The sequence below is a fragment of the Drosophila yakuba genome, chromosome 2L (genome assembly GCF_016746365.2).
Source record: "Drosophila yakuba strain Tai18E2 chromosome 2L, Prin_Dyak_Tai18E2_2.1, whole genome shotgun sequence".
Taxonomy (NCBI): Eukaryota; Metazoa; Arthropoda; class Insecta; order Diptera; family Drosophilidae; genus Drosophila; species Drosophila yakuba.
Genome location: NC_052527.2, coordinates 28,125,820 through 28,149,022, shown reverse-complemented (window position 1 = coordinate 28,149,022; position 23,203 = coordinate 28,125,820). Strand labels below are relative to the sequence as shown.

Here is a 23,203-nt window from a genome sequence, read left to right as displayed (position 1 = left end):
GCCGTTGTGTAACAAGATGGCATCATCGTGATTGGCCGCACCCTAGAGGAACACAAAAGAAACCTCAGGGAAGTGTTCCGCCGCTTAAAGAACGCAAACCCAGGGAAATGCCAATTCTTTAAGCAAAAACTACAGTACCTGGGCCACCGCGTCACAAGCCAAGGGATAGCCACGGACCCAGAGAAGGTAGCAGCCATAGCCCAGCTAGAACCACCGTCATCGGTCCGCGAGCTTAGGCAATATCTTGGGGTCGCATCTTGATACCAACGTTTCGTGCGTGCCTTCGCGCGCATTGTAAGGCCACTCAACGACCTCCTCCGCAAGGGTACCAAGTGGAAATGGTCACAGGACTAGCAGCAAGCCTTTGAGGAGGTGAAAGCCAGATAAGTCATCGAACCAGTCTTGGCGTGCCCCGTCCTGGCGGGCTACCACTTTAAGGTAGTGGCGGATCATAGAAAGCCCTTCTGGAAGAATTGCCAGATGGGCAATAGAGCTACAGCAGTATGACTTCGAGGTCGCGTGCAGGAAAGGCCAATTGAACGTAGTAGCAGATGCGTTATCGAGTCAACAGAAACAGAGATGCTGCGGAGAACGCAGGACACAGAGGCCAAAGCAGAGTGCAGCTGGATCACGAAAATGCAAGAGAAAATAAAAGCTCATCCGCAAAATCTGCCCTTTACAGGCAGATTCAGCATAGAGCATGGAACGAAGATGTAGTGACCTGGAAGGTATGCGGCAACTGAGGGAAACAGTTCTGCAAGAAAACCACTACTCCCCACTAGCCGGCCATGTGGGCAGTCGTAAGACAATTGCGCGACTTACTGCCGGTACTACTGGCCAGGAGTGCAGGGAGACGCAAGGATGCAAGGGCGAAGATGCAGAGCTGAGAGGACGGAACAGGGAGAGCACGTAGTAGAGCAAACAGTACCCGAGAGTGGACGGATCCAGTCATCTGTTCTAGCCTCAGGCCAAGGCGAGAGTCAACGGATGAAGGCCACGAGTACGACCGTTCTAGCGTCAGGCCAAGGTGAGAGTCAACGGAGACACGCCACGAGCAAACCGGAGTACTGCATCCCACGAACGTGCCGAGAACAACTGGGTAAGCGTCTGGCCTCCGCCAGAGTCAGCAGGCCCACCGATGCAAAACGCCGAGGGACATAACGGTAAAGGTCCAAAGAGGAGACTCGAAACCGAGGTGTGATGAAGAAGCGAGCAGAGGGGTCGAGTCACAGAAGTTTCGACAACCAACATGAGCACGGCCTGACAAGACAGCAAGCAAGGGGGCTGGTCGCTCCGGGTCAGAGTCCAGAAGGGCCCGCCGAGGGGCAAGGGCGGTCTGGTTGGGCGATTGCCTTACCCGCGGTCCACCCAAGCTCCAAGGCGTGGTGCCGAGGACGATCGAGGAGAAGACCCGGAGCCGGTGGTCACCTTGGATGAGAGTAAGTTTGAGTGGGATGGGCACCCAGCGACACGGTCCGCACCACTCAGGACGACAAGAGCGGCGAGACAGCAGAACAAAGCCCCTAAACAGACCACCCTGGTCCGTCCGCACTAGCTAGAAAGAAAAGGTAGGGTGGAACGTTCGTCTTTCACTGGGCGTCTTGCTACAGGGACTGCCGCGTAAACCGTGCGATTGGGCGGAGCGTCGGTAGGAACTAAACAGGCGTCTGGCGGGACCGCCCGGGACAGAGCTAGGGACAGGAGGTTCTTCACTCTAGTCTGGGAACGGTAAGCACAGCCTTTCTTCTCGCCATCAACCACGTGTGGCCGCGGCAGTACCAGCCGAGGGTCCAGCCGAGAAGACGTCCGGATAATGAAATCACATTATAAATCTAGGCAAGAAAAAACATACAAGAAACGAGAACTGCAAAGTGTTGTTACTGGTAACTGGGGTATCACGTTTTAATACAAATTTAGTGGGACGAACGCATGAAATCTTCTGAGCTAGCCGCACGTATTACGTAGCGAGCAGACCAACAAAATCATTTCGTTACAATTTTCTGTTAGAGCCATACATAGGTTTTTTTAATATTCTGTTTAATTTATATACTGGCCAAATTTTCTAAAGGCTTTTCAGGATCATTTCGGAGTTTTGTTGGGTAAGAAGTTCTATAGAAGTTTCTGTGTCTGCAACATAGGTTTTAGGAAAAAAAAGGAACTTAAGGGGAGTTGTTAAAAATTAGTTTTACATTTGAATTTTTATGATATGACTTAAAACGGCATTGTGTTCTTTTTATTTTAGGTTCTTCTTTTAAGCAGCTGTGAAGGCACGTTTGTAAAGCTTAAGTACGTTCCTCAATTTCGCAGTTATTGGAAATAAGTTCGCCTCCAGTCTCGCGTGTGACTTTGTAAATAAAAAATGTAATTATTTTTAAGTTTTCGAAAAGTTTATAGACATAAAGAAAGGGATTTCTAACGACTATTGAATGGCTCCAACAAAGATCTGCATATTAGGGCTGAGCCTAGCGCACTGGTAAAAGCCAGAGGCGTCAAAAACTACACGTTGATAGTATAGTATAGTATAGTATAGTATTTTCTTCATGACTGCATGGTGCGGAATTGTGCTACAGGAAACGCACAGTTATGAGGGAAGTTCCCGTTTGAGTTAAGCCGTTGTTGTCTTCTTTAGAAGCGATTTTCTGGTGTAGTTCGAAATACTCCTCGATTAGACGTGCATACTACTGTACATACTATTCTGTTAGATACTGAATCGTTTCGTTTTTCGGAAACGATTAAAAGCGATCTTTCTAGGCCTGCGTGTTGAAATTTGGTTTGCACTAGGACAAGGCTTGGAATAAGAACTGATGAGCTAAAAGCACTACGGCAGGGCTTGGAGGAGATGCTGAAATGGGAAAATGTAGTTAGGTGTGATGGCTTTGGCCGCACTGGAAACATTTGCGAGAGATGCTGCAATGACTAAACGTGTGCAGTACTGCGACAATTATGATAGCCTATATGCGATCAATGATCGTCTTACGAGCGAAGCAGTCCTTTGCAAGAAAATCAGGACATCGAGGAAGAATGCGATTCCTTTGGCAGGGTGTACACCGCGATTTGCTGGTTTTGGTGATAAAAAATCGATCAGCAGCACTTCTCTACAAACAGGAACCTCTCCAACATGCCAAAGATGGGAATCTCGACAGATCTTCGCAGCCTGTGCTCTCAAGCTTGCGTAATAATAGTTTAGTTAGCAGATGGTGCACCAACCACTGATCGCACTTGATATTTACTTTTCGCCGAAACAGACTTTTGCTACCTCTTTGTAAGCTGGTTCGAGTTTATAGAATGCCGCCATAGTGTGCATGAACTGAAGTTGCGCGTTATTGTAGCGTTTGACTACAAGATTCTAGGCAACAGTTTCCAGTGTAAACTGCAAGAAGGTGTTGTTAAAACTTCCAACTGCGCACGTTAATGTCGGTTGCAGAAAACTCCGTTGTTTGTGGCTTTGGTATGTAGTGTTTGATATGTAGTCAGAATGTTGAGAAAGTGCCGTTCAGAATGCTGGATGGTGTTAAATAATTCGGCAGATACCAAGATCACTTCATAAATAACTTTAGCAATTGAGCAGTTCCCCTAATGGGTTACCATAATGTTGTGACTGCGCCGAATAATTTGGGAGCTAAGGATGAGCTATAATTCTGTCGGGGGACTTGCTGCTGCGTTGTTGATAAAGAAAACTTAGAGAGGTTGACTTTAATGATCTTAATTAGTTTATTTATGGGGTGCTAACTTTAAAGCGTTAACAATTGTATTCAATTTAAATAAGAATAACGAATGAATGTGCGACTAGCTCTTTGGAGATGAGTTCTTCTTCCTTTGTTCGAGCCGGTAGTTGATCGATGGATAATCGGTTTTAAAAGTGAAGAATCGTTCGTACAGTATCTCTTTTTGGTTGTGGCTATCTTTACTTTTAAATGAACTGAAACTTTTAAATTTGACAAGAGTAATGGAGGCAAAGATGCTGAAGCCGTACATTTGGTTAGTTGCGAGACAATTGAAGAACGCTAAGCCAAAAGGTTAATGAACATGCAGACATTCCATGATTTCACAGTAAATATAAAAGAAAAAAAAATTTTGTTGTTATTTAACTTACAACAACAACATAATTTATTCACATACACTATTCTTATTATTGCTTACCAACACTTGACCACTATTATATATTATATTAAGCCAAATAGACTGTAAAGTTTGTAGCGTCTTAGCTCCTTAGGGCCAAAGATAAAACCGAAAAGATTTCGATTAAAAACCTTACAAATCCTATTATCTGAGTTATAAAAACCTCAAGACGTAAAACTTAAACATAAATTTCAACACCACCTCTAAGTTAAATTTTAAGCCCCCATTTTCTCAAAAATTCTACTGTTATTCAATGAAATTTAAAAGAATATGTAAACAACTACAGCCAACTGCTTATTCTGATCAAAAATACTCCCCACACATTTTTTACCTCAAAGAAACCCACATACAGTTCACATATAACATACCAATCCCAATAAACTACAAACTGATAACGAATATAGCCACTAGAGGTCTGCACGAGTGCACTCACTCTTGTGTTATTTGAGTACTCACAAGCCTAACTCGCAATTATAATATATAATATTTATAATAAATAAATATACAATTTATACTTAAGCAAATGAGAACCTATAGTCGAGCTCCCCGACTCAGCTAGTGAAAGTGACAAGAAGAAATTTCAACACAGACAGTTTTTAGCGGCTTGTGGCGTTAGAGTGGGTGCGGCAAAAAAATTTATGGCAAATCGTGAGAAACTTACAAGACTAAAAAAAATAAGAAAAAAAAAATATCAAAACATTTTTCAGAATTGTGGGCGTGGCAGCTTTGGGCGGCTTGTGCCTTGGGCATTAGGCTGGGCGTGGCGAAAAGTTATTTGGTAAATCGATAGAATTTTACAATACTAATAAAAAATATCAAAACATTTTTTAAAAGTGTGGGCGTGGCAGTTTTTGGCGGTTTGTGGGCGTTATAGTGGGCGTGGCAACATGGGTAAAGTAACTTGCGCTGCGTCTATGTCTCTGGAGTCTGCATGCTTAATCTTAACTTTCTAGTTTAAATACACATGGGGAAATTACTCAAAGATTCATTGACAATAGGCATTTTATTCTATTAAACGACAAATTTCCCACACACTTTTTAAAACACGCTGCTCTGCAATCTTACCCCTGACGCCAAGGACCCTATTTCACAACTGGTACACAAAAATTAAACAGACCTTTTTCAATCTGAAAGAACCCAACTGGGAAAAGTACAACGTACTCAGTCAACAAACAAATCAGAAATGCCCTACTTCCCAAAACATAAACAAACAAGGTGCCCAAATCAACAGGATTATTCTATATATCGCACCTTTCCATCCCACAAACCTCACCAAACATACATCAATACAGTGTGCCACGATGGAATAAGCACCTTGACCAACTACGAAATCAAAATTGTCTGGAAAAATTAAACCGAATAATTACCTTAGAAAACATAGAATATATACGCAAAAATGTTAAAATTAGGTACAAATTAAAAAAAAAAAAAAACGATCCCAGTTCTTTAACCTAAACCATCCAACCCACTACTCCTCCATACAAAATATGGGTCAATATAAAACGTTTCTGCGGACTAAGCCAGTAAAACAAATTCGTGCCATCTCAAACCCAGGAAACGATAAGACTACACTAGCTAGCAACAAAATTGCTGACATATTAGAGAAATTGTCTTATATTAGCTGTTGTATTCCGAAACAGTCTTAATATCTAACGGTTGAATCCACTTATCTCTTTAATGAACGAATTGCCTTGGAATTCCATCATTTCGCATGAGTGCACCTTGCTTGGTTTCAATGGTGATATTTCGCAAGAGTGATCATCCGCGTTTTTCCATGCCCAATTACTTTCGCAAGGCCATGTTGTCGAATCCTCTTGTCTGCTTACTGGTTAATTTCCATTTTAGACATTAGGTTATATGCATTTATGTCTGTATTGGACGCAAAAAATGTCGAATTCAATTTCGGAATAAGCTTTGTTCTTTTTTTTTTCACAGTGGTATTGGGATTTCTTCAAAGAGATCCGTTTCCTGATTATTGTATATCGGCAATTTTGCTTCAATGAATAGGACATTATCCTTCAACATAGCTTGTGCCTTCATCAGTTTATAGATCACTGGTAATTGTATTACTTAATTTCCACCCGGTAGCATTTATTTTCGTCCTAATTTTTGCTTAACTTTTTCGAGCTCCTCCAGCATTTTTTTAGGCGCAATTAATGTAGGATGAACTATTCCTTCACTTATGTCCGTTATCATTAAGATCGCTGTTGCTTGTAGGCTTTCTGCCTCTTCAATCCAGTTTCGCACTTGATAACATAAGGAATTTAATTAACTCCTTATATACCATAAAGTTCTCCTTCATGGTTTCTGCAATAATATTGACTTGTTGGGTCAGTTTTCCCCAATTCCGGTTTGCTTCTATCGTAGTTGCTCTTACTAATTCTCCCGTGGCATTGATGACCGAGGTCTGATTGTCCACATATTTCATTAGATGTTTTTCGTTTTTAATGATCGTTTGCATATTTTCCTGTATTCTATTTGCATTTCCGATATCAAAGAACACTTTAAACCTTGTCTTTCGGTTGGTACGGTGCCGTAGTATTTTGTCTTTTTCTTTGATGTTGTCAATTTTTGTCCGTATTGTCGTGCCGAAGGAATCGCAGTAGTCCTTGAGGTCTTCCATTTTTTCGCAAACCAAGCGGGATTTTTCCAGGAAGTCCTCTGACCCAAGTTCTTTGGCCTGTTTTCAAGGTTCCGAATTTTCTGTCGCAGTTGTAGCTTCAATATCAATAAACAGCATAGCACAGTAGCTATGCTTCCAGTGCCATTCCTTTTGTCTTTTGGAACTCGCTGCCTAAGCTTCTTGTCCTTGCGTAGCTGCATTGACTCAGTTATAGATGGCGTTGCAGCTCCAGCTGGTTTTGCTTCGCTAACAGGAAGTTGACAGATCTTCTTTAGCGATCTTTTTACTTCCCCTTCGCTTGTTTTAACCGTGACTACCCGGACTTTATCATCTTGTCCTTTAGGCGTACTAATGAATCTTCCCATTGGCCATCTGGCAGGTTGAGTGTTCTCATGTTTTATAAGAACCAGTTGTCCCTCCTTCAGATATGGCTTTACTTGGCGCCATTTGGTTCGGTGTTGCAATGACACCATTTCCATTTCTTCCAAAAATCACCTCTGATGCGTTGAATAAGCTTCCATCTATCCAAAGAGCTGATTGTCTTACTTTCATCAAAATGTTCAGGAGCTCCAATTAGAGGTCTTCCCACCAGAAAATGACCCGGCGTTAATATGTCCTCACCATCGTTTTCGCTCCTTACGGTGACTAATGGGCGCGAGTTTAGCATTGCTTCGACTTGACATTGCAGCGATGCAAATTCTTCATAAATAAAGCTGTTTTCACCAATAACGTGTTTAAGGTGATGCTTCACTGATTTTACACCGGCTTCCCATAAACGTCCCATGTGGGGGCTCCTCGGGGGAATAAAGTGCCACTTGATGCCTTCTTTTTCTAGTGTAGGTGCTAAATCATTATTGTTTTTAATGGCAGCTACAAATTCTTTGTCTTATACTGTCTTATCTGAGTATAGGTTCTCACTCTTGCTTCGTCTTGCAAAGAACCGTCGAAGAGCCTCCAGGAATTTGTCTGCCGAAAGGTCGCTAACAGCTTCCAGATGTATCGCTTTTGTTGCCATACAAACAAATACACAAATGTATCCTTTATACGTTTTTTGACCTCTTCCCTTTGAGCAGCGAATCTGGAACGGTCCGGCGTAGTCGATTCCAGTATTTTGAAACGAGTAATAAGCCGTTACTTGATAAACTGGTAAATTTCCCATCAGTTGACTGGACATCTCTTGCTTGTATCGTATGCATACAATACATTCCCTTAAATATTTAACCAAGTCAAATGTGACTTATCCTGTATAATTGGATGTTTTACATTATACGGTATCATTTATTTTTGTAGTCGTCCACCAACTCGAATTACGCCATCTTTATCCAAAAACGGATTTAGCGCCTGTAACTTACTCTTTGGGTCTAATGGTCTTTTGTTTTTGAGTAGTCTGACTTCGTGTCCAAAATCCAGCTATTGTTGTATCTTTACCACGGCAATCTTCGCTATCTTTAATTCCTCCACCGTAAGATGTGACGGCTTTTGCGATTTTCCTCTTAGCTCTGTTATGAAGTGTAATACAATTCGGCCCTTTCCACCAAATTTCACAGATTTTAAGAACTTGCGGTGATATCCCTTTTGAAGCCACGTCTGCTGGATTTTCTTCCGATATAACGTAATTCCATTTGACATTGGGAATTAGTTTATTGATATCTTCCACTCTAGTTCTGACGAAGCAATAGTAATTTACGAATCACTCCATGCATGCGTTGTAATCTTGTTGCTCCATATAGCCTGCACTTTCGCTAATAACTTTGCTAATAAATGCGCAGCACATAATTCTAGCTTTGGAATTGTTTTCCTGTTGTTTATAGGATTTACTTTGCTTTTTGCTGCTAGCAAAGTAACTCTGTCGCCTACTTTTGTATACACAGTCGCTGCATATGCTTTCTCTGATTCATCGCAGAATCCATGTAGCTCCATAATACCTTTGGAGCATCCAGTCCAGCGTGAAATGCTAATTTCTTCTAAATATGATAGACTTTTAGCATATTCCATCCAACAGTTAGCTAAGTTGGATTCCAATTCAACCTCCCAAGTCATCGGTAACTTCCACAGTTCCTGAATGAAACATTTGCCTTGAAGTTCATAGCACTCGTTGACTGTGTCTCCACCAGTTATGAGGTCATCCTATAATGTTCGCAAGGATCCCAAAGAAGGTTCAGTATTTTTAGAGTCAGAGCTTCTGCTCAGAGTTACTTTATTCGAATGTTTCTTATGCGTTCATCTTGGGCTGAGACGACCCGTATATATAGTACTTATTATTATATAAATATAGTTCCATATACATATACATATGTATGCAGAAGGCATGCATATGTCATGTATGGTCTGACCACTTGAGCTGCAAAGTGCATGCTTAGCATTCCCACGCTCCGCGATCGGCTTATGTATAAGCGTTAGATCATATTACTTGAGCGCTGGAACACTTGTGTAATTGTTGGTGGTCTTTTGGGTACTTGAACGTTATGTTTATTATGACAAAGTGTCACAATGTTTTGAAGATAAGTTGTACCCATTTATTTAGTATATTTATAGGGTAGATATGTTACACCTCCCTTTTAAAAGAAATGTAATACATTAAATACATTAATAATAAACATTAATAAAAATTTTTTTTTTAATGATATTAATTTTTCTTAATAATTATTAGCAATGTTTTGTCTAAAAGCATTTTTATGTAATGACAGAATAATAAAAAAATTTATGTTGAAATACGTTATTTTTTTTGTTTTATGTTTAACTTTCTTAGAAGAAAAAATAATTTTTTTTTTGTTTTGCTTTTTTTTTTTGTGGTTGATCAGACCTTTTCTTAAGTGAAATGAAACGTTTCATTGATTATATATTTATACCCGTTACTCGTAGAGTAAAAGGGTATACTAGATTCGTTGAAAAGTATGTAACAGGCAGAAGGAAGCGTTTCCGACCATATAAAGTATATATATTCTTGATCAGGATCAGTAGCCGAGTCGATCTGGCCATGTCCGTCTGTCCGTCCGTCTGTCCGTCTGTCCGTCCGTATGAACGTCGAGATCTCAGGAACTACAAAAGCTAGAAAGTTGAGATTAAGTATACAGACTCCAGAGACATAGACGCAGCGCAAGTTTGTCGATTCAGGTTGCCACGCCCACTCTAACGCCCAAAACTGCCACGCCCACATTTTTGAAAAATGTTTTAATATTTTTTCATTTTTGCATTGGTCTTGTAAATTTCTATCGATTTGCAAAAAAACTTTTGGCCACGCCCACTCTAACGCCCACAAACCGCCAAAAACTGTCCTTCACACTTACACTAGCTGAGTAACGGGTATCAGATAGTCGGGGAACTCGACTATAGCGTTCTCTCTTGTTTTAGTCTATCCTTATGTACTTTTTGTTTCTTTTGCTTTGTATCTCTAATTACTATGTTATCTCTGTCTTCTATGGTTTCTACAGTATAAGGACCTAAATATACTGGATCTAACTTATGACCCGTTTCGTTCCTTAGTATAACTTTATCTCCTATTTTTAATTGAAAATCTGAAGTTTTCTTATCATAAAGGTGTTTTCTATAAGACTTCGCTTTTTCTAACATAAGTCTAGCTCTTTTATATGATATTTCTAATCTAAATTTTATTTCCTTAGTCATTGTGGTCTTTGTATGTGTCGTTGTTTTCGACATTTGGCATTTATGACATCTACGTATGTACTCTTTTATATGACGAGTCATCTTTTTCCAATAATAGTGTTTTTTTTATTTTCGCTAGCGTTCTTGTAATGCCTGCATGACCTCCTTGAATTGGATCGTCATGATATGTAGACTGTATTGATTTTATCTCTGTTTGAGTTTTTAGTAGCTGGAGTAGCGCTACTCTTAATGATTTTAATTTTATATTGCCCGTTATTTTGAAATTATCTATTGAAATGGTTTCAAAGATTTTCTCACTCGATGCCAATTTGAGTTGGCTGATTTTTAGTATACCGGCTTGCAGTTCAAGCCTTTGGAAGAACTGACCTAAATCAAAAATTCCATTGGTATATAAATCGTCAACATCAATTCTTGCAATAACTTTATTTTCTCGTTTTAGTAAACAAATAGATTCAGTTATTCGCAAGGTCACTACTTTTCGTACTTCATCATTTGTTATGACTTCGTTTACGTTGGGCTTAAATACATTTTGCAAACTTTGCTTAGGCAATAGTTCCTTATTTGTTACTGTACAGTTTTTATCTTGTCTACTTTGTTGCCTGGTAGTGACTTTCAGGACTTTATGTTGCATGTCTGTGAGTTCTGTTATATTTATACGCGAGAGTGCGTCTGCTACAAAATTATCTTTCCCCTTTAGGTATTCTACAGTGAAGTCGTATTCTTCAAGCTCTAACCGCATGCGAGTTAATGTAGAACTGGAATTACTCATAGAAAATAGGTACGTTAAAAGTCTGTGGTCCGTTTTAATGGTGAAATGTTTGCCATAAATATATGGTCTAAAATGGGTAATTGCCCAATGAATTGCCGCTAGTTCTTGTTCCGTTGTACTCTTATTGCTTTCTCCTTTTGTAAATGAACGTGATGCATAAGCTATTGGGAGCTGAATCCCGTTACGGTTCTGAGTAGAACTGCTCCGCAAGCTTGTTTACTAGCATCTGTTATAATGCAAAATTCTTTGCGAAAATCAGGATATTGTAATAATGTGGGATGCATAAGATTTTCTGTAAGGTATTCGAATGCGTACTGGCATTCGCTTGACCATTCAAAAGGAACATTCTTTTTACATAATCTAGCTATGTGCCGTGAATAGTCGGCGAAGTTCCTTATAAATCGACGATAATAGTTGCAGAATGCTACAAATCGTCTTACGCTGTCCGCACCATGAGGGACAGGATAATTTTTGATGACGTCATATTTCTTGTCATCTGGCAATACTCCTTTGTCTGTGCATTTGTGACCCAGGAATGTCACTTCGTGCATGAAAAATGAACATTTTTCTGGATGCCACTTTAGGTTATATTTCCTACATACATTAAAAACGTCAGTTAAGTTTTTAATCATGTTTTTCTGAACATCCTATCACCATTAAGTCATCCATATAAAGGAATGCCTGAGAGGGTTCTATACCCGAGAATGATATAATCATCATCCTCTGAAATGAATTTGGTGCTATTTTAAGACCAAATGGTAATCGCGTGAAGCGATATGAGCCATTGCTCGTTGAAAAAGATGTTATATTCCTTGAGTTTTTCTCAAGTTATATTTGGTGGAAACCTGACATCATGTCAAGGCATGAAAAGTATTTAGCTCGACCTAGTTGATCTAAAATGTCATCAATTCTAGGGAGTGGAAATTTGTCAGAAAGTAGTTTTTTATTTATTTGACGATAGTCAATTACTAATCGCCATTTCTTCTCTTGTGAATTTGGTAATGATTTTTTCGGAACTAACAAGAGTGGGCTGTTACACTCGGATACAGACGGTTCGACGATTTTGTTGCTAATTAATTTCCTTACTTGTTTTTGAATTTCATCAATATGGCTATGCGGGCTTCTGTAATTTTTTATATAAATGGTTTCATCATCTTTACGTCTTATTGTTTGTTTATAAAAGTTGTTTGTTGATATTGGTTCGCTTTCCAGTCCGAAGACATCACTATACTGTGTGCATAATTCAGTTAATTGATTTTTGAATTGGTCTGGAAAATTGTTCTTTAGTTTTGAAAGTACTTGTTCGCTTCTATTTTTAGTGTTGGTATTATGAGTGTCATAATCTTTTAAATTTTCATATTGGATTTAGTTTACTTTGACCAATTGATCTAAATTAGTTGTATTTAGAAGTCGAATGTATAAATGTTTGGATGCTGCTATTGTATTTGCAACATAAATCCCATTGTGTATTTCCTGATTAGGCACAAATATGTAATCATTTACAGCATTAATGTTCATTTTCCGAATAACTTGTGACCTGGCTGGGAAAATAACTGTATTGTTGCCAGCGCTATATGTTATCGGAATATATATTGGATAATTTAAATTTTGGGGTCTAACTATAAACCACTCTTTACTTGGTTTGAAATCTAGTTGACAATTGAATTTTTTTATAAAATCAATGCCTATTATTCCATCACATGGTATTGGAAAATTTGGGTCTACCAAGTGAAATTCATGTGGAATAATATATTCTGTTGATTGGAGTTCTATTGAGGCTGTTCCTCGAGACTTTATCACACCTTGGCCTATGCCTTCGATGTTTATTATTTTTCTGTTTGAATTTGGAAGTTATCAGAATTTACCTTCAGAAGTGAGATATCTGCACCAGTATCAATGAGAAATGTTAGTTTATTTTGAGTTGAATGATTATGGAGAGTTACGAATATATTAAGACTATAATTGATGGAATGAACTTTAACATTTATTGGCTGTTTCCTAAAGGGTTCTGTGAGTTTTCCGACGTATTTTGCGCGATTCTCACATTGCTATTATTATTATTATTACCCTGGTAGTAATTTCCGCGGCCTCTCCATTGTTTTTGGCCTCTTCTACCTCCACGGTTATTAAAGTTATTATTGTTGTTGTTATTGCTGCCTCGGTTGTAATTGTTGTGGTAGTTATTTCTTTCACGATTATAACCTCGGCCTCCTCTATTATTATTATTAGCACCTCGTTGATAATAGAGTATAGTGTTACTCTGACCTGTTATCTCTATGCAACTGTTTACAAATTTGGAGATAGCATCATTCATGTTTGTGAATGTGCCTGCTTGCATGATAAGTTTTACCTTATCAATGGAGCAATTCTGTGTCCTTGCTTTTACAGCTGTTGTAGTGCTGTATTTATTCGCTAAAGACTAGCTGAGACCTTCACTGATATAGGCACCTTCAAGGGCCTTTGTCAGTTTCTCCACCTCTTGGGTGTATTGGTTAGCCGTTTTATTTCTCTGTTGTAGATTGAGAAGCTTGGCAGATATCACTTCTACCGATTCTCCTTTTACTGCACTTGACAGTTGTGTAATTGTCTGCTCATTACTTATAAAGTTTCTTATATGGCCTTTAAGTTTAGTTTTTATTAGGCTTATCGCAGTCGTTTCATGTGTGCTCTTTAAGCTGTCTAGTAGACCTAGAGCATCCAAAAAACTTTGTAGATTTTCTGGTTAACCATTAAACTCTGGTATCAGAGATGTGGCTATCCTGATAAAGTCTGTCACTGTCTGTGCCATTTCAGAAATTGTCGCTTCGGTCGCTTCCTTCTAGTGTTTCAATGTCACTACCGGACTCAGCGCCGCTTGATTGATCAGATTCGTCTAGTTCTTTGAACTGGTCTGGGTTGAATTCAACCAATTGACTTCGACTTTCTGGTACATCTATCAGAATATGCCTTCTTTTTCTGATATTATTTAATCTTGTGTTTAGGGATTTTATAACCCTCAAACATTTGTTATTATGTTCAGATGTGAGTCTATTTGCACATTTATTTACAACTATATTATTATATTCTCCTACAACTATCTCTATATGATATGCAATTATGTCGTCTGTGTGATCTATAATTTTTACGTTATTAAATACGTTGGCAGTATGTCTTTTGCCTCACTAGAATCGCTAAACCATCCCATTTTTTTTAGTTTGTATTCAATGAAACGTTTTTTGAAGGAAAAAGTGAGATTTTCTATTAATGAGTTTTTCTCATAATTATTATATTATTTTCTTCTTCTAGAAAATCAAAAATAAAAATTTTTACGTTTAAGAATTAAGAATTTATATATTTTGTCATTTAAAAAAAAAAAATTTGCAGACGTGGAAATATTAGTTGTTAATAAATGTGGTTGGCTCACATATTTGTTTACAAAAATAACAAAAATTGTCCAACCGCAATGTTAGTAAAAAGCCTAACAGATATTAGTGTTTTTCAAGCAGCAGTTTCCCGCATCGGCTTGGAATTAGAAATTAAAACTAAGGCAAATTGGGTCATTGGCATTTATTTATGCAACCCGTTTGCGTTGTTTTGCACCTTGCGAAAGCTTGTTTTCAATGTTTTCCAGACGCTTTTTGTAGCGTTGCCGGGATGTCTCGTCTCTGGCCAACTGGGTATTTTCCTTGACCAGTCGGCTTTGTTGTAGTAGCTTTACCCTTTATCCGGAGCGTTTGTGCTTCTTTGGTTCCTTCCTTTCATGCCTTGCCCGGTACTCAGGTGTTGTGAGTGGGCGTGGTCCATCTGCAGGGTTTTGCTGCAGAGCTTCTTCTAACGTTGGCAAGTCCCTTTGTATCGGGGGCTGCGTGTTTAAAAATTGTGCCTCCTCTGCCATCAATTGTTGCGTGTTGTTATTGTTTTTGCACAAATTTTATCGGTGATTTGGTTGGCAAGGTGGCAAGGCATTTGTTGTCAGGCGGAGGCGAGACTTAGTCTCATGTCCTGATGTCCTGACGTCCTGAGGTCCTGAAGTCCTAAAGTCCTGACGTCCTGAGGTCCTGACGTCCTGTCACGGTCGCCATGTAATGTTCGCAAGGATCCCAAAGAAGGTTCAGTATTTTTAGAGTCAGAGCGTCTGCTCAGTTAGAGTTACTTTATTCGAATGTTTCTTATGCGGTCAACTTAGGCTGAGCTGACCCGTATATATAGTACTTATTATTATATACATATAGTTCCATATACATATACATATGTATGCAGAAGGCATGCATATGTCATGTATGGTCTGACCACTTGAGCTGCAAAGTGCATGCTCAGCATTCCCACGCTCCGCGATCGGCTTATGTATAAGCGTTATATCATATTACTTGAGCGCTGGAACACTTGTGTAATTGTTGGTGGTCTTTTGGGTACTTGAACGTTGTCACAATGTTTTGAAGATAAGTTGTATCCATTAATTTAGTATATTTATAGGGTAGATATGTTACAATCCATATAAAAGTCGTCTCTAATTGTTTCTGCTAAGACGCTATCCTCTTGGCAAAAGCGATCTGCCAACTCTCGTAGATATCGGACTGCTAAGAAAGGTGCTGCCGAGGTGCTATAAGTTACGGTTGTTAACTTAAACTCACTGATCGGCAATTTTGGATCATCTCTCCATAGGATATATTGGTATTCTTGGTCTTTCTCAGCAAACTTTATTTGGCGATACATTTTTTCAATGTCAGCTACCATAACGTATTGCCACTTGCGCCATTTAATTAGAATATCGAATATATCCTTTTGAATCTTAGGACCAGCTATAATAACGTCATTTAGGCTTAGTCCATTTGTCGTCTTTGCGGATGCGTCAAAAACTACTATTAGCTTCGTAGTTAAGCTTCCACGCCTGATGATTGCTTGATGGGGTAAATAGTATTTACCTTGACCCGTTGTCTTTACAGATTCCATATGTCCCATTTTAAGGTATTCCTTCATGAATTCGTTGTATGCAGCCCAGTTCTTTGGGTTTCCTTGAAACTTCTTTTCCATTTGCATAAGCCTTGCCATTGCCTGTTTGCGTGAGTGTCCCAGCTTTGCCTCTTTGTGGAATGCAATTGCAACCACAAATCTGCCTTCCTCGTTGATGACAGTTGTTTCTTGGAATTTTTTTCGCATTCAGCATTGTCGGTAATCGTTTCACCTTTTTGCTGGGAAGGGCTCTATGGAGTGTTGGTAAAACCAATGCTTCCGTTGATGTTTTGAAGCTGCTTGGAATTTTTGGTTTCATCGTCAGGTGGACACTATTTTTTGATAATTGAGTAGTCTGGGAGATACCTTCGACCTCTATGGTACTCCTTACTCTGGGAATCCATAATATTTGTGCTGCCTTCTCTGAAATAAAGCGTCTTTTGGGATCCACCGTCAATAAGCGCTCTCAACTCGTTGTAACCTCCAGCTTTGTTTTTCACTAAAACAACAGCTGTAGCCAATAGTGTGTCTTGGCCTTTCTTGAGGCTATTGGTGTTGATACTGCGTTTTGTGTCTTCATGAAGAAGCCTATTGTGTCCTTTGGAGCATCGATTGCATGTAATTCCCTTTCTGCAGTCGATAGCATTATGTTTTTCAAAGCATCTAAAGCACATGCTGTTCTTTTGAACGAATGTATGTCTTTTTTACATGCTGTTCATACAGCTGCAAGGCTTCTATCGAAAATATCCGCAGTAGAATTTCTGCTAAAATTACGTTACCAGAGATTTATATTTTTCCTTTTTGCTTTATGATGAATATGTTTTCGGTCGCAGTATCCAAAAACATCCCTAAATTTTTCTCATCATGGGGCAGCAAGCACTACAGTTCCATTAATTTGTTGAAGTGTTGGGAGAATATTTTCTGCTATTCTCATAGCGTTTGCAGATAAGCTCCCACGCTGCTGTATATCTAGCCACTGAACCCGTTATCAAATGGCTAACCACCATTTGAGCTTCTCCTTTTAAGCAGGCTCTTAAATATCCCAGCTTCCTTGTATTGCTGAGATCCTTCCTGCTGTCTACTAGCTCAGGGAACAGCTCGTAAAACTGTTGGCCATTTCGTCGCATTTCCATTGAACGTTGGAAGGTCCACTTTTGGGAGTTCTGGCACGTCGTAGTTGGAACTTTTCAACTGTTCCAACTTCATTTGAAGTACCATCTCTAGTGCGGCGATTTCAGATTGCAGAATGTCTGCCTCATCTTGATCAAAGGTAGTTCTGTCATTCTTGTTTTCAAGCAGTTTCAGTGTGTCCGTCACGTTGGACCAATGACTTTTCATCATTGCCAGCTGCTTGACTAGTTCAATCTCACTTGAACTATCTAGGGTTTCGTAGATTAGGCTCATCTGTTGCCTCACCCTGTCCGCTCTTCTGTCCACCAGTTGAACCAGATTATCAACTGGACTGGAGCTCCGAGCTGATGTGGTATCAGATAATTTTGATCCACTTGGTATATTTATCTCTTCAAGTGTTTCTACATAGTTTTAATAAATATTTTATCATTAAAATATTGATGATCGCCAACTCCCAATTTTACCAGCGCATTGTTGTTAGTAGTAAATCGGACTACCAATGCTTCTATTGCTGGTATATATGCCTTTTCTTTGATGGCTTGCAGTATTTTGTTCTGCAGCTCTCCATGGTCTTGCATCAATTTCACAGATCTTTCTAGCAACGTCTTGGGAAAGCAATCACTGTGACTTTTTTGTGTTTTCTGCTTGTATTCTTTGGCGTGATCCGTTGGAGGATTTTTTGATTGGTTGCCCAGTTGACCCAGCTGATTGATCAGCCAAGGAAAAGCATGAACACAATGTTTCACCTTATAGTCCTAGTACTTTAAGGGGTGGTCTTTTATTCTGTGTTTCTTACCACTGGTGGGGAAAACCACAGAATCACTCGTATAACCTTGCTCTTTTTACTTTGAAGCGCTGGTTTTTTCTTCTGTGTTTCTTACCACTGGTGGGGGAAAATAACAGAATTTCTCGAAGGACCAAAATGTTCGCACTATAAACTAGTGCGTACACTTAATGAGTTCAATTCGGGTTTTTGAATCTAACTGACTCGCTACTGCGAGGGCTTCGACTTTTATTCTCTCTTACATAGGTTCTTATCATCTAATTATATAATGCAGCGCTTGTAAGACGCCGCAGTCTGCGTTTGTAAATGCAGCTGAGTTTTATCTTAAATCTATGTTTAAAGCCTATGACCGCGCTAATCACCTCCCGCGTGGTCATATCTGACATCATGACACTTCGCCAATAGACCGCTGCAATCGTACTTATCTGTAGTTGCCACTTATGCTGTCCAGTAACATGTTTATTGCAGCCCATAAATAGACCATATTTATAGTTTTGTCTACTTATCATATCTAAACACATGTTTAGACAATATGAAATGATCAAAAATATCTCTCTTACATAAAAAAATAACAACTATTTAAAGATATATTTAAAAGGCACATACCACAAGCTTTCCACAAAACTCAAAACTCCATCTTACCGTCCCATTTCTCTCAACTCTTGTATAGCAAAAACGCAAGTTAACATATGTAGCTAAAAGACTCTGGTGGTTTTTGACACAACAACCTTCTTAACGAAAACCCATGAAAATAATCTTCCGCGTCGGTCCGCATTCTTCAAACCCCTTTTCCATTTAGGTTCACATATATCCGTCATACTATTTTTTATAGATTTCAATAAATTATCTAACAACATATCCCTTCACAAAGAAATAAAATTTAACACATACGACAACAACATTTTTAAATGAAAACATAAATACAGACTTCCGCGTAGATATCCTCTTAGGGCATTGCTATCCCTATCCAAATGCCAACACCCTCATATATGTAAAAAAAAAACACAACTGCAGTTGCAGGATACGCTGTGTTAACGTACTTCCTTAAAAATTCTAAGTATAACAACAAACAATAAATAAATAGGAAACACATAAATTCACTTCTACCTAAACTCCACAATAAACTAAATCTAATGGAATGCCTATCCAGTCCTAAATTTAATTGCAACACGTATACACTCCTCGATGTCGCCAAGGTAACGGTCATAGCCAAATTAAACAATAGAGAACGCTATAGTCGATTTTCCCAACTATCAGGTACCCGTTACTCAGCTAGTGGAAGTGCGAAGGAGAAATTTTAACACTGACAGATTTTTTTTTAGTTTTTCAGTTAGCGTGGGCGAGGCAAATCGAGAGAAAGTTACAAAATTAACAAAAATGTAAAAAAATATCACAAGCTTTTTTAAAAGTGTGGGCGTGGAAGTTTTTAGGAGGGTGGAGGTTGCAAAAAGTTTTTTGACAAATCGATAGAAATTTAGAAGACTATGAAAAAAGTGAAAAAATTTCAAAACATTTTAAAAAAATGTGTGGGCGTGGCAGCTTTGGGCGGTTTGTGGGCTTTAGAGTGGGCGTAGCAACATGGACATGGACGGACAGACGGACATGGTCGGATATATGGTCGGAACCGCTCCCTTCTGCCAGTTACATACTTTTCAAGGAAGCTAGTATACCCTTTTACTCTACGAGTAACTGGTATAAACCATAAGAAACAAGAACCAGAATCATACCGAAATCTGTAAGAACTCACAAAATATAATCGCAAACTACATATGGTCATATTCCCTGACGGCTTAAAAATGAACTGCACAATAACATTCGTCAGCACAACCAAAACGAGCATTTTGAAATTGCGGCATACTGCCCCCATATTCATTCATGTGTCCTCATCTCAGAAACAATCGCCATCCTGAAAACAATCGAACTTATTTATCTTTGTCTACTCTCTATCAGCAAAAGAAGCAATCCAAAACATAAATAGCAGCAGCTATTGCCAAACAGAATTTGATCACTATTAACACAACACGTTCCTAAAATTAAAAGAAAACGAATTAGCCGACCAAGCTGCAAAACCAGCAGGCAATATGCCACTTATCCTAACCCGAAACATAAACCACACAGATATAAAATGACATCTTAAAAAGGATTCTGCGATAAAACAAAAAGAAAACTTATTACACTGCAGTGTATTAACAGAATTTAAAAAAAAATTAAAAAAGACAAATATACATAGCAAACACAAAATCATTTAGCCAATTAAGATGCAAAACAATTGTTAATCAACACAGTCATAAGATTAGTTAGCTTAGTTTTCTAAACTACTCCATCTATTATAAAAAATAAATTAATAAATAAAATATAATAATATATTTTCTGTTATTTATTTCATAGCTTGCATTAGGTGTGGCTAATACTGGAGCAATCAGTTTGCGGAGTACATACATATGTATTTCCAAATTTTGACCAAATAGTAAAATAAAATAATAATGCGCAAGAAGAAATACAGAAGTAGAAATACAAATCTGCTCCGATAGGGCGATCAAATTAATTATGTACAAGTATATCTTGATCAAAACGTATTTTAGAACTCTGAAACTGCATACATCCAACTTTTCAAAAATGTTTAGTTTTTTTGATTTGTTTATTTGTTTTGTAAATGTTGTATAATATGCCCAACATTTTGCCAACACCCAAAACTAATGCCTTCCGGCTTAGTTTTATAATAATGATTGTAGAGCCATGTAAAACATTTGTTGTAAGTAAGAGTAAGCTGATGCATTATGATGTAAGCTGATAACATCATTATGTAAGCTGATAACATCAAAGATTAAAAAAAATATACAAAAAGCAGGTGAAGAATCCAGAATCATATTAAAATATTTCATAGACCTGCCCGACTAATGTGGAATTTATATATAATATGTAAGGCTGTATGTGAGTAAAAGTAATCATTTTCAATATGCTTAAGGTTTCTAAATAAATCAAAGCCATTTATTTAGCCCCTTCTAAGTGAAGAATTAGATCAAGACAACTTTGTGAATATTAATATTGTGTATTTTTTTCATATTAGCTGAGCTTTAACAGAAGTGTACATTATGTAGTATATTATATTGATAATATTTCTATTATTTATTTTATAGCTTTGCAATTGGTGTGGCTAATACTGGAGCAACCGCGATAGCTGAAATTCAGTTTGCGGACTACATATTTCCTAGTTTTGACCAAATAGTAAATGAAGCAGCCAAATATCGCTACCGAAGCGGAGGGCTATTCGACTGTGGATCCTTAACTTTTAGAGTTCCTTGCGGTGCTGTTGGACACGGAGCACTCTACCATTCTCAAAGTCCTGAAGCATACTTTGCGCATACCCCGGGTCTTCGTGTCGTGGTAATTTGAAACCATCAATGAATTCTGGAATATTCGAAGTTGTACTTTACAATTTGTATAGGTACCTCGTGGACCGATAAAAGCAAAAGGCCTTATCCTTGCATGTATTCGTGATCCAAACCCGTGCATTGTTTTTGAGCCAAAAACTTTATATCGGGCAGCCGTTGAGGATGTTCCAACGGAATACTATACATCACCGCTTGGCAAAGCTGATATATTGCGACATGGAAAAGATGTCACACTTATTGGTTGGGGTACACAAGTACATGTGCTATTAGAAGTAAGTGGCGATATGCAGTTAGATACCAATGTTCCCGTGACGCTATTTCTTATATAGGTTGCAGAAACTGCAAATCTGAAGCTAAATATAGATTGTGAAGTTATAGACTTGGTCTCCATTTTGCCGTGGGACACTGATGCCATATGCACCGTAAGTGATTACCTTATTAGATATTTAAACAAGTATATATATTATTTTTTTATTTTTAGTCTGCTAAAAAAACCGGCCGAGTTATAATTGCGCATGAAGCTCCATTAACACAGGGATTCGGTTCAGAGCTAGCATCGTACATTCAAGAAAAGTGCTTTTTGCACCTTGAAGCACCTGTTAAGCGAGTGACTGGATGGGATACTCCGTTTCCTCACGTCTTCGAGCCTTTTTATATGCCCGATAAACACCGTTGTTTGTCAGCTATCAATGATATTGTTAACTTTTGAAAATTGTAAGATGAGAAATGAAAGGTTTGCATTTCATAAGTTACTTAAAGAAAATGGGTTTAAAGATATTATATTCCTGTAAAAAATATAACCTAAATTTGTGTTCTTTTTTATATAGACTCAAACTTTTCTTAGGTTGAACCTGTTCATATCTAAGATCCTAGTACCTCTGATTCTAGAAGTTAAGATGTGTGAAAGAAAGGTCCCAGATAATAGCCTCTGAGAGATACATCCGATTGGTAGAATGGATTAGCGTGGAAGCTATCGGTTTCTTTGGCGATAAAAAGTTTTATTTCTTATGTGGGACGATAAGGGCTGGCTGCCGGAAAAATGAAATGCGCAAGAAGACTTCTATATAAAGCAGTAGAAATACAAATCGGCTTCAATAGTGCGATCAGAATTATTTTTTTATATGCCAAACATTTTGCAAACACAAAAAACTTATGTCTTCGTGCTGAGTTTTATAATAATGATTGCAGAGCCAGATCCAAAATTTGTTTTTAGAATAGCCACAAGAATTCAACTGGATTAACATTAAAATTGTACAAAAAGCTGGTGAAGAGTTCCAGAATCATGTTGAAATATTTCATATTTACTTTTGTACATAAGTAATACACAAATATTCCAAGCTTATATAACGACTGGGCATGAAAAATCTGAGTGAGCATACAGAACCTCGACAGGGGGTTATAAACAAACAAGTGTAAGAAGCATTAAATGTATTCCTTTATTATTAACTTTTAACTCCGAACGCAGGCCGCTTCGCAACTATTGCACCTTTATGGCCGCTCTTCTTTGCGAGCGATATTTAATGCTGGAACTAGGGATCCAGCGTTTCACAATACTGTTTAGATTTGGCCTGTTGCTGACACAAATATTTCCAAGTACTCATCGGGAAAAAACTCGAATTAACATATGGCCGAATTGCGATCGAACACTCTTTGAGTCTAGACGTGCCTAGTTTGTGCGGAAGCTACGCCTTAGCTTTGAATTAATTAAGAACTAAATGCTACAATCATAAAATACAACAATAATTCTGTGGTTGCTGATAAGCACCAACTAACTAACTGTTGTCGACATAAATGACAGCGACGAAGACCTAACTCAAGTCTCTCCCGAATTT

The 23,203-nt window shown here is 38.4% G+C and overlaps 1 protein-coding gene across 3 annotated transcripts in view; it reads left to right on the top strand.

The window, feature by feature from the left end:
• LOC6540553 (2-oxoisovalerate dehydrogenase subunit beta, mitochondrial) overlaps positions 1-22,171 on the top strand; it is a 29,817-nt gene extending 7,646 nt beyond the window's left edge. The window contains exons 3-8 of one of the 3 annotated variants that reach the window (XM_039370313.2): positions 10,363-10,419; positions 11,064-11,144; positions 21,117-21,363; positions 21,425-21,643; positions 21,701-21,793; positions 21,853-22,171. In XM_039370313.2, coding sequence (XP_039226247.1) covers positions 10,363-10,419; positions 11,064-11,144; positions 21,117-21,363; positions 21,425-21,643; positions 21,701-21,793; positions 21,853-22,080 — 925 coding nt within the window. In that variant the 3' untranslated portion in view covers positions 22,081-22,171. Of the gene's footprint in view, positions 1-2,242; positions 2,287-10,362; positions 10,420-11,063; positions 11,145-21,116; positions 21,364-21,424; positions 21,644-21,700; positions 21,794-21,852 lie in introns of those variants that run through there. The other 2 variants (XM_002087305.4, XM_039370314.2) reach the window with 2 other exon arrangements.
• Positions 22,172-23,203: the final 1,032 nt, after the last annotated feature.